This window comes from Grammomys surdaster, unplaced genomic scaffold (assembly GCF_004785775.1).
Source record: "Grammomys surdaster isolate TR1022 unplaced genomic scaffold, NIH_TR_1.0 193, whole genome shotgun sequence".
Taxonomy (NCBI): domain Eukaryota; kingdom Metazoa; phylum Chordata; class Mammalia; order Rodentia; family Muridae; genus Grammomys; species Grammomys surdaster.
Genome location: NW_021604638.1, coordinates 10,283,791 through 10,295,581, shown reverse-complemented (window position 1 = coordinate 10,295,581; position 11,791 = coordinate 10,283,791). Strand labels below are relative to the sequence as shown.

Sequence of the window (11,791 nt, the reverse complement as noted above, 5' to 3'; positions counted from 1 at the left end):
ATGCTGGGAGGCGGAAGCGGCCGCAGGTATGGCGGCTGCCATGCCGCTCTGGTTGCCGTTGTTGCTGTTGCTGGTGGGACAGGGCCGCTGTGGCCACGCGGAGGGCCCACGCGACAGCCTGCGAGAGGAGCTCGTTATCACTCCGCTGCCTTCCGGCGACGTGGCCGCCACATTCCAGTTCCGCACGCGTTGGGATTCGGATCTGCAGCGGGAAGGAGGTGAGTTCAGCACCTGAGGAAAATTTCTGCAGCACCTCGCTTAGTTCTTAAAGAGAGCTATCTCAGGGAGCGGGGCCTGGCTCGCCACTCACCTGCCCTGGTTTCTTCAGTGTCTCATTACAGGCTCTTCCCTAAAGCCCTGGGACAGTTGATCTCCAAGTACTCTCTGCGGGAGCTACACCTGTCATTCACGCAAGGCTTTTGGAGGACCCGATACTGGGGGCCACCCTTCCTGCAGGCTCCATCAGGTGCAGAGCTCTGGGTCTGGTTCCAAGACACTGTCACTGAGTGAGTTCCTGCCTTGCCTGTTACAGGCTGTGGAGGGAGTGTGGCAGGGCAAAGTGTTGTCATCTTGCCATTGGCCTTGAGATCAGCTACTCCAGTAGGTGGTAACCCCACCTAGTTAAAACTGACTTTGGAAGTAACGAATACTATTACAGGGCTGGAGAGATGCCTCAGGCAGTAAAATGCTTGCTACTCAGGTTTGAAGAGCTGAGTTTAATTTCCAGAACCCACTTTAAAAGTCGGGTTGGTGATGAGGGCTTGTAATCTCGTAACTGAGGAGGTGGAGACAGGACAAACAGGTTTGCTGGACAAGCCAGTGCACCTGAATCAGTGACCTGCAAGTTCAGTGACAGGACTACCCCCCTCCCAAAACAAATTGCAGATGGAATGAAAGAGACCTGTTGTTGACCTCTGCCCTCCACAGCTGTTTGCATCAGTACACATGCAACACGAAGAAATGACATTACCACTGAGTGACAGTCTTTACTTTGCCGAGTAAACATCCTCTCCTGGATACTTCCAAGTCTGAGGTACTACGTGAATTTCTCTAAAGAGGCAGAGAGCAGGTGGGATGTAAGGCCACAGATAGTTGGCAGACTAGGTGTTTTTTTTTTTGTTTTTGAGACATGCATTTATATTTAAAAAATAATAATACCCATGCCTAACAAAAACATTTGTGGGAGAGCCTGGGCTACAGGATGATCTTTGTGAAGTGAAACAGGAGTTTCACTTTAAAGCAGAATCAAGTTTCTAGCTGTTGCCTGTGAACTACAGAAAATCTCCCAGTAGCTGCTGTGACCTTCCTAGAGTAGGATTTTTCCATGCAGAGATTGCAAACTTATTTCAGCATAGGCCACAAAATACCAGTGACGGAGGGAGTTGAGGCATCGAGGAAACCCTGGAATGAGAATTTAAGGCTGTCTCATTTGCCTCTCAACTACCCTGCAAGGATCAGTTGTGCAAACATTACCAGGGTTCGAGCCCCGATAGGGAGGGTTAGAGTTTGTGTCAGATCTAAGAGTCTGTGTGACAATCTGAAATAGTCACCACTCAGGTCCTATGGATTGTAACCATATGACAGTTCAGATTGTCACTTCAAGAGAGATCAGACGGTTGCGTAAGAAATGTCACTTAAATATCAAGTAATTTTGTCGTTTGTGGAATGCTATATGGGTCGGTGTCACACACACCAGATGTAGCATGGTGCTTAGGGTGATGAGCTGCTGGCACGGTCATCTCCTAAAAAGGGACTTAAGTGGGGTCATGAACACTCAGAAACACAACACTGCAGACTGTGCCTGAGGAGAGGAGAAAAAGCCCCTCGGAGGAGAGGGATGAGACTGGAGCAGTACTTTGAAGGCAGCAGAATCATGAACAGTGTTCCAGGTAAGATGGACCACTTGAACAAAGACTGTGAGGGCTGCTGAGATGCCCAGAGAAGGGGCTGAGGAGGTGAGATGAGGCAGGGGCTTGCCTGAGCAGAGGTGATGGAGGTCTGACTTCTATCATCTGACTTGTCTCATGGTTGAGAGGCAGCTTCATTCTACCATAGACTTGGCAGTCAGCTGTGGCCATATTAAGGAGGCCACACAAGATTTGGAGGTGCAGAGCTATAACCACAGGCCAGTAAGTAGGTTTGTGTCTCTGTCTAGTGTGGATAAGTCTTGGAAGGAGCTCAGCAATGTCCTCTCAGGGATCTTCTGCGCCTCCCTTAACTTCATCGACTCCACCAATACCGTCACTCCCACCGCCTCCTTCAAACCTTTGGGGCTGGCCAATGGTGAGATAGCCCTGGGGCCTTTCCTCCGTGTACCCTCCACCAGAACATTTGCCTCCTTCCCCTTGGGCTCCTCTTCCACAGCTGGGCTTCCACAGCTGGGCTAGATCCTAACCGTGGTGGGTGTACAGGTTGCAGGTAGCTTCCTAAGGCCGCTGTCTCTGCATTGCTCACTCCCTGAAGTACCACCTGGAGGGGGACTGCTTGGCAGTCATACTAGGGCGTTACAGTAGTGAGTGGGTGAGGTCACCCACTTCTTTAGACTGTGGCTTCTGAGGGACAGGGCCACAGGACCCAGAAATTCCCTTCATAGTCCTCTGTCTCCCTCAGACACTGATCACTACTTCCTGCGCTATGCTGTGCTCCCTCGGGAGGTTGTCTGCACTGAGAACCTCACACCATGGAAGAAGCTCTTGCCCTGTAGTTCCAAGGTGACTGTGGATGGGTGGAGGCCCACAAAGGGAAGGGAGTTGGCAGATATCCTCACAGCCTGGCAGCCAGGGTATATTTAAGAGAATCTGTGTCCCCATGTGAATTGGGGTACTGACCAGCCCCATGTCTCTTCCTGTCTCCTCCAGGCTGGTCTCTCAGTGCTGTTGAAAGCAGATCGCTTGTTCCATACCAGTTACCACTCCCAGGCAGTGCATATCCGGCCTATCTGCAGGGTAAGTCATGGTAGTTGTTATCAGTGGCTCAGAGAGGCAGTGCAAGTAAGGCTGTCTGAGTCCAGCCGAGTAGCGAGTGCTGGCGTGATCCTCATTCAGTGGGGTGTTGGCTGTGCACCAGGGTAACCGAGTGGCTGCCTGGAGAGCGGGCAGTAAATGTTCCTCATGGAGCACAGAGCAGGAGCAGCAGCGCAGCCTGGGAATGCAGCTGCTGGCTCGCTCACTCGTCAGCTGGCGTGACCTTGGGGAAGTCACTTCATTTCCCTGAACTTCATTCTTTCATCTGTCACATGAGAATAATAGATTGTACTCTGAGGGGGGTTTAATGGTTCATCAAACTAATGCACATGAAGCTGTTGACATGGCTCAGGGACGTGCTCCACAGGGAACGGTAGCAAGGCAGCCGAAGGGAAGATAAGGAGAAACAGGTAGGGGAGTCTGTCCAAGCCAGTCCTTGGAGCTGCATGTTAGATGAGAGTGCTGTCTCTGACTGCTACCATCCGGCCCTTCTAACAGGATGCTCACTGCACCAGCATCTCCTGGGAGCTGAGGCAGACCCTTTCGGTTGTCTTTGATGCCTTCATCACGGGACAGGGGAAGAAAGGTGAGCTGTCTTGACACCTCATCTCTACCCACCTGTCGCACTCCTGTTCTGTCTGCATGGACCCACCTATCCTAGGCCTTGCTCAGCCCTGTTCTTTCTTCTTAGACTGGTCCCTCTTCCGCATGTTCTCCCGGACTCTCACAGAAGCTTGTCCATTGGCATCTCAGAGCCTAGTTTACGTGGACATCACAGGCTACAGCCAGGTACCAAGGTGTCTAGCCACAAACACACTCACCTCTTCCCTAACATCAGCCAGCCCCTCTGCTTGCTTCTGAATGCTGCTCTTGTGTCTTGTATCTTACCTAGGATACTGAAATACTGGAGGTGAGCCCTCCCCCGACTTCCACATACCAGGATGTCATTTTGGGCACCAAGAAGACCTATGCCGTCTATGACTTGTTTGACACAGCCACAATCAATAACTCCCGAAACCTCAACCTCCAGCTCAAATGGAAGCGACCCCCAGATAATGGTGAGTTGATGGGCATTGGGTTTGTAGCAGAGTCAGATACGTTTTTTCTTCAAGTCCATAGGGGTTCAGACCCAACTCCCTGCCTTAATATGTTCCTGTTCTAAACCCATCTCTTCAAGCTCTATGACGGGGTGAGTTCCTAGCTCCACTCAGCATCAGTGTGTATAACAAAACAGAGGCCAGTGGTCCCTAGTGGATGGGATATAGTGATTAATGTAAAATACAGAGTTGATATGTACATTCAATTGGCCAAATAGTTTCAGGTTTATGCCATGCTGCAGACACAGAGTAGTGAACAACACTTATTTACCACTTATTTACCACTCCTCTGTTGTAAAAGAGAAGCTTCAGTTTGTTAGAGCTGTCACCGAAGGAAAGGAAGAAGCACCCTAGGGCACTGGTATGGCAGGATGGGGTCACAGTGCTGGACACATGAGCGCTGGTGTTAGTCATCATCTTGACCTTTGTGAGTGAGGGAAGGTGGATGGTCCCAGAGCCCAGGCTTCCCTCTGCTAATAGCTTTTCTGCGTCTGCTCCCTGATCTGGGACTCTGAGCTGCGGTGGGAACTGACTCTCTTAGGAACAATTCAGTGCTGATTCTTTTTTCTCTTAGCAGAGGCCCTGCCCGCGCCCTTCCTGCATGCGCAGCGGTATGTGAGTGGCTATGGGCTGCAGAAGGGAGAGCTGAGCACTCTACTGTACAACTCCCATCCTTACCGGGCCTTCCCTGTGCTGCTGCTGGATACCGTGCCCTGGTACCTGCGGCTGTATGTGCACACCCTCACCATCACCTCCAAGGGCAAGGAGAATAAACCAAGTAAGGAGCTAGCACCCGGCGGGGTGCACACACACACACACACACACACACCTCAGTTCACCTCAGCTTTAGATCTTCCAGACTCACCTCTTAATAGTTCCCAAAGTAAACCTGAAGGCCTGCGCAGGTGGGAAAGAGAGAATTAGGAACAGGTTCCAAAACTGCAGCAGACAGCGTCACTGTGTTTGACTCAGAAGTGACTTACTAAGCAGATGGTTAGAACACATACCGTGCTGCTTCTTAGAGCCTTCTGAGGCCAGCAGCCTTGTTCATCCTCAGTGTCTCCTCCTGAGCCTGTGAGCATATTCGTATGCTTTCAAGACAGAGGGGATTGGGCCAGGAGAAACAGGTTGTGGAAGGTGAGAGGGTAGTAGGGGTGGGGTGGATAGTTTCTTCACTTTTTTTTTTTGAGATTAAAGCGGTTGACTTTATAATGCAAACACATCACTGTTAAGCATAAACTTCCCTTTCTTGTTCGTTCCTTCAGTCATACATTAATATTAACATTCCAGATTTTAAAGGTTCCCACAGTCTTTAAAAGTTCCATCTCTTAGTTGAGCAATGGTGGCACACATTAATCCCAGCACTGGCAAGGCCTAAGCAAGAAGATCTCTGTAAATTTGAGGCCAGCCTAGCCTGCAGAGGGTAGCCAAGACCACACAGAAAAACCCTGTCTAAAAAAACAAAAAACAAAAAAAAAATAAAGAAAGAAAGAAAAAAGGAAGGAAGAAAGAAAAGGAAATTCCATGTTTCTAAAATACTCAAAGTCTTAAAATTCAAAGTCTCAGCCAGCCTGTGGTGGCACATACCTTTAGAGTTTTAAGTTAGCTTGGTCTACAGAGTGAGTTCCAGGATAGCCAGGGCTACACAAAGAAACCCTGTCTTATAAAACCAAGCAAGTCAAAAAGTCTCTCAACTCCTATAAAATCAAAAATAAATACTCACTTAAAGGGGAGGAACCTGGGCACAGTCATAATCTGAACAAGGTAAAACCAAATCCAACAATATAAATAGCTCAGTCTCCAGTGTCTGGATCACTCATGGTCGTGTGGGCTCCTCGAATGGGCCTGGGTTACTTCTTTGACTCTGCCCTCTGCAGCACACACAGCTTGTCCTGTAGGCTCGGCTCCGCTGCTGCTGCTATTCTTGGTGGCCATCCCATGGTACTTGCATCTCCAAAATATTGGGGTCTTCTGCTGCAACTGGGCTGCACTTTCACCAGTTGACTTTCCTGAGCTTTCTTCAGAGATTCCAACCCTACCACATAGTGCCAAGCCTCGGGAGCTCTTATGATACCTTCATACCTTCAGAACCAGAACCAGCTAGGTGACTCTTACACTACCAAATTTTGTTACCCAACACTAGATACAACCATAGCTACCTCTGGAACATGGCTTCTGTGTGCTGACTCTCAGAAAACACTTCCCAGAAGATTTCACCTCATGATGCTGGTCTTTTCTTAATCACAGCTAATTCTTCAGCCCCAGCTGACCAGCATTTATTGTCCAAAAAAGCAAAGGTTTCACTTTAGTAGTTCTGGTCTTTTGTTAATCACAGCCAATTCTTGAGCTCCACTTGCCCAGACACCAGAGATTCTTCATGCAAGTGGCCTGGTAGAATCTGTTTCCCTTTGAAACTTCCCAAGCCAGGCCTCCACCATGTGCGCTGCTCCTAACATCATCCGTATCCTCCAAGCTCCCACAGAGCAGCTCAGCAAGCTCATGACACTCAATGGCTTTTCTACCCCAAGGTTCCAGAGTGCCTCTACAGACATGGTCATGTGTGTCGGAGCAACACCACTCCTGGTGCTAACTTATGTCCTAATTAGGGTTTCTATTGCTGTGGTGGAACACTGTGACCAAAGCAAAGGAAAGGAAGGAAAGGGGTGATTTGGCTTACACCCCCCACATCTTAGTCCATCATGAAGGACGTGGGCTTTACTTTTTAGGGAGTTCAAGTCCTGTGTTCTTCTACTCACTCAGCTGTGTTATTACCCGCATGCTGCATTTCCTGTGCTTCCTTCCTGACCCCCTGGCATTGGGGGTGAGCCCCGGGCCGTGTATGTGTGAGCCACGAGTTCCCCCTGGCATCGGGGGGTGAGCCCTGGGCCCTGTATGTGTGAGCCACTAGTTCCGCTGCTGAGCTCCCTTTCTCCCTTTTTCAAAAAATTAATGGTGCTTCTGGCAGGAGCGCCACAGAGACACTGAGCAGGCCAAGAGCGTTCACCACATAGCTCCAACCCCAGGGCATCTAACCTCTCTTCTGGCTTCTTAGGTACTGCACTTTTGTACACATATACACCCACAGACACACATACATAAACATAAAACAAAAAAATAATTTAAAAAAGAACTACTGAAACACATGATTGAGATTGAACCCAGAACCTCATGCTTGGTAAGTGTTAATACTCATCTATAACAGGTCACAGCTTTTGGTATTGATTCATTCCATCCATCCGTCCATCCATCCATCCATCCATCCATCCATCTGTCCATCCACATATTTATTTGTTTGGTTTTTGAGGCAGGGTCTCTCTGTGTAGCCCTGGTTGTCCTAGAACTTACTATGTAGACCAGCCTGGCCTTAAAGAGCCACTCAGATTAAAGGCATGCCCCTCCACTGCCTGGCCTAATTTTGTTTTTTAATTCACTTACAAAGTAGCAGGTTTTCTTATGGCTCTCTCATACATATATATTTTTTAAAGTGTTATTTGCTAAAACTGGGTCATCTGTTACATAAAGTGTGTGAGGAGAACATTCTGGATTTGTCCTTGTGGCACTATTGAGTATGTGCACCTCACCCCTGCATTTCTTGTGAACTGGTATTAGATTTAGAAACCTGATTAGATTTATGTCCTATATTTTTGGCAAGAATTCCCAAGTGACTAGATTTCCTCTTGAATTATGTCAGACAGTGATGTCTGGTGCCCCAGTTTAAATTTCATTATTTCATCGTTTGTTTGTTTGTTTGTTGCGAGGCACATGTCAGGGGTCAGGGGAGAGCTCGCAGGAGGTGATTCTCTCCTTTACTGTGTGAGTTCCAAGGACTGAAACAAGCAAAGTTGTCAGGCTGGGTGGCAGGTGTCTTTACCCATGAGCCATCTCGCCAGCCAAGATGCCACAGTCTTAGCAGTTTGAAGATTGACGGGTCACAGTATCCATGGCAGTCTCTTTTGGCTGTGTCCTGGGATACAGGAAACATGTTCTCCCTTTTCTGAGAACCCACTTGTTTTCCTAGCTTGATTGCCTTTTTTGCCCCAAGGAAGGTTAGCGGGGAAATACAGGTAGTCTGAGTTTAGAAGTAGAGTCAAGGTGGCTCTTGCCTCCACCCAGGTTATATCCACTACCAGCCTGCCCAGGACCGACAGCAGCCCCACCTCCTGGAGATGCTCATCCAGCTGCCAGCCAACTCTGTCACCAAGGTCTCCATCCAGTTTGAACGAGCCCTGCTCAAGTGGACAGAGTATACACCAGACCCCAACCATGGCTTCTATGTCAGGTGAGATGTACCCCAGTAACCTGCCCCCACTTCTGCCTCTTAACCTTTGGTGGGAGGAGCTAGTGAAGAACACTGCCTGTCTGTCCACTTCTCTGCAGCCCATCTGTCCTCAGCGCCCTTGTGCCCAGTGTGGTGGCAGCCAAACCAGTGGACTGGGAAGGGAGCCCTCTTTTCAACACCTTGTAAGTGTGGCCACACCCTTCTGCTATTTCACAGTCATGTAAGATTTAGCCAGCCCTCTAGAAAATCCTAGTGGTCTATGACATTTGTAAAGATGTAGAAAAGGCTAAGACAAATAGGTGAGAATAGTAGCATGTACCTATCAAACTTAACATCAGCAGAAAACACTTACCTAGTGTCAGGGACTTCAGAGAGTACCTGATGTATATCCTGGCCTGTCCCCTGTGCTCACAGCTATGGGCAGATTGTTCTAGATAGCAGTGGAGGTGGGGGTAGAGGTGGAGGTGGTGGTGGTGGCATGCAGTAGTATTCTTTTGGGGAGAGCCATTAAGACTGAGACTAAGGCAGTAGACAAGGCGGGCCCTTTGTTTCCATGCTGGCCCTCTCCTTTGATCAGATCAGGTGAGCCTGTGCTCTCCAGTGAGGTGCTTCCTTACTAGGTCCTGCAGCACAAGCTGTGGAGCAGAGTGGGAGACGGGAGGGAGGGAGGGCGGCAGTCTGGTCTCAGCACTCCTTCCCATCCCTAGGTTCCCGGTGTCTGATGGCTCCAGCTACTTTGTACGACTCTACACAGAGCCCTTGCTAGTGAGCCTCCCCACCCCCGACTTCAGCATGCCCTACAATGTGATCTGCCTTACCTGCACTGTGGTGGCCGTGTGCTATGGCTCCTTCTACAATCTCCTCACCAGAACCTTCCACATTGAAGAGCCCAAATCAGGCGGCCTGGCCAAGCAGCTGGCTAACCTCATCCGGCGTGCCCGTGGTGTCCCCCCTCTTTAATTACCCCTCAGCAACTGCAGCTGCACACTCACCAGCCCCAAGGGAGCAGGGCAGGACTTTGTCTGCTACCAACTCTGTCTCCAGAGTTTGCTTTTGAAGCTAACTCCCCCTGGATCTGGTCTGAGCCAAGGTGTGGTTTTCCAGTGTGATATACTTGAGCAAAATCCCATTTCCCTTCCTCCTCTGTGGCAGCCACGCTCCTACCTAGAAGGGGCTCGTGCTGCTGTACTGGACAGTCTGAGAGGCTTCCGTCACTGCAGGACACTCTGATGGCCCAGGTAATGGGGTGCAGTAGAGCTTGTGGAACTGTGTGGAGCTGAATTGACTGTAATAAAGTGGCTGCCTCCCTAGGTCGTTGCTTCCTCCCTGAGGCCTGGGAAGAGTTCCAGCTGAAGCCCTGTGCTAAGTGCTGGGCCCACCACGGCTAGAAATGCCTTCTCATCTTTGTATCCCCACCCCTCTCGTAGTGACTCCCCAACTCTGTTCTGGCTGTGAGTTTTTCTGTAAACATAACCTATGATCATGAAAATCCTGCTAGCAAAGGCAGAGCAGAGCAGCTAACTGCAGCATGTCAAAATAGCTGAGTCTCTCTGTGTGCCTGAAAATGTTTGGTATTAAGACCACTCCTTAGCCGGTCAGTGGTGCTGCACCCCTTTAATCCCAGCACTTGGGGGGCAGAGGCAGGTGGATTTCTGTGAGTTCCAGGACAGAAACCCTGTCTCAAAAAACCAGAAGAAAACAGTACCACTCACTAGATCACGCACTAGCTCTGGAGCCTGCCCTTGTCCGCCTTTTAGAGAACTCTGGGTTCCTGTTGAACAAGTCCATAAGCAGTAAGCCTCCCCCAAACCCCAACTGCTCCAGCATACTCCTCTCCACCCATAGCCCATATTTTCCTCCCAATGTGTCAGTTTGACAAAATGCATTGTTCACCAACCACACACCTTTAACCGCCTGGCTCACTCTTGCTTCCAAAGCTGCAGAAGACATTGCTTCTTCCTCTGGGAAGGCTCTGATGTGCCAGGGTGTCATCAGTACCCTCTGCCTGTCCTTCCACAGGCTCTTACACTGTCCCTTGTTGTCTCCAGTGCTCCCTGCATGGACTTTCAACAGGATGTGGCCCATCTCAGGACACACCACCAGTGTCCAGCAGTGCAAGCATGGGAGTGAATTCTGGTCTGGCATCCAGGATAGAGATGGGGGCAGGGACATCCTGAAGTTCTGTAGGTATGAGCATAACAGTAGACTTGGGGTATCAGGTTCAGCTCAGCCACTGGCTGGGCCACTTGAGTCTTTCAGCAGCGCAGGGATCCAGGCACAGGAGGGAACAGTGCTGGGCTAGTCCAGACTCAGCGCAAAAGCAGCTTGGTCTAGACATTTCTTCTTGCACTTTCTCCCCAAGTAGCAAATAAGCAGACTGTGAGGGTTGTGAGTGTAGCTGGGCCAGGAGCAGTGCATACAACTGGGATCTCAGTACTGCAGGCTGCAGTTAGGATTGGGAGTTTAAGGCTCAATTGGGCTTCGTAGACCAGTGTTTAAAACAAAGGAGGAAACAAAGGCTGGGCATACTGGCCAGTGCCTTTCTTCTGAGCACTAGAGAGGCAGAAGCAGGTAGATCTCTGAGTTTGAGGCCAGCCTTGTCTGCGTAGTTTCAAGACAGCCAGAGCTACATAGTGAAACCCTATTTCAAAACAGAACAAAAAGGGAAAAAAGTTGGGTGTGGGGGGGTGGCTCTCGTGGCAGCTAAGTGATGTGGGATGATGGCCAAGCCAGAATGTCCAGCATGTCAGCTCAAGTGAGCTCCACGTGCTGGCCGCCCCTGCGTGTATGGTTGGTCACCTCTCCCAGCATTCATTTACCCAGCTGCCCTCGTCTACTGGGCTTCTCCATCTGATGGCTAGATTCCCCACCGCTGAACTAGCCGTAGTCCCTGTCCCACCGAGATGTGCTCCCCCACAGTCCCCCTGTGTCAGTGACATCCTCTTTCCATCAGTCCAGCCCTTGGAGGCATCTTTGATCTTGTCTTCCACATCGAGTGTGCACCTTGAGAACAAATTCAGAGTCTGACAGCTTTGTGTACTCGGGCGCATACGGAAGCTAGATGTCACATCAAGTGTCAATCCTCAACTGTCCACCTGGGCTTTTTTATTGTGTGTATGTTTCATCTGCATGTATATCTCTGCATCACATGCATATGGTGCCCATGGAAACCCTGTGACGGGTTACAGATTGTGAGCAACCATGTGGGTTCTGGAAATGAGGGCCAAAGAGCAGCCTGTGTTCCTAAGCACCAAGCCCTCTCTCCAGCCCACCACCTTATTTTTTGAGATGGGGGTCTCTCACTGGATTGGAATTAGCCAAGAAAGCTAGGCTGGCCAGGTAGCAAGCTTCAGCGATGGGCCTGTCTCTGTCTCCTGGGCACTGGGATTACATGTACATGCTGCCATGGCTGTCTTACATGTATGTGTTCTAGGGATAGAACCCTGCCCCTC

The 11,791-nt window shown here is 49.9% G+C and overlaps 1 protein-coding gene across 3 annotated transcripts; it reads left to right on the top strand.

Moving 5' to 3' along the window:
- On the top strand, nt 1-9,649 carry Pigt (phosphatidylinositol glycan anchor biosynthesis class T). Of its 3 annotated transcripts, none has more exons than XM_028769526.1 (12): nt 1-218; nt 329-506; nt 2,156-2,283; nt 2,611-2,711; nt 2,859-2,945; nt 3,462-3,549; nt 3,655-3,752; nt 3,856-4,021; nt 4,638-4,838; nt 8,174-8,339; nt 8,438-8,521; nt 9,047-9,649. In XM_028769526.1, exons 1-12 carry the CDS (start codon nt 29-31, stop codon nt 9,297-9,299), a joined length of 1,740 nt encoding a protein of 579 aa, XP_028625359.1. In that variant the 5' UTR covers nt 1-28; the 3' UTR covers nt 9,300-9,649. The 3 variants fall into 3 exon arrangements, with proteins under 3 accessions (XP_028625359.1, XP_028625358.1, XP_028625360.1); XM_028769525.1 differs by having other exon boundaries at nt 22-218; nt 4,635-4,838; XM_028769527.1 differs by lacking the exons at nt 1-218; nt 329-506 and adding an exon at nt 897-1,033.
- Nucleotides 9,650-11,791: the final 2,142 nt, after the last annotated feature.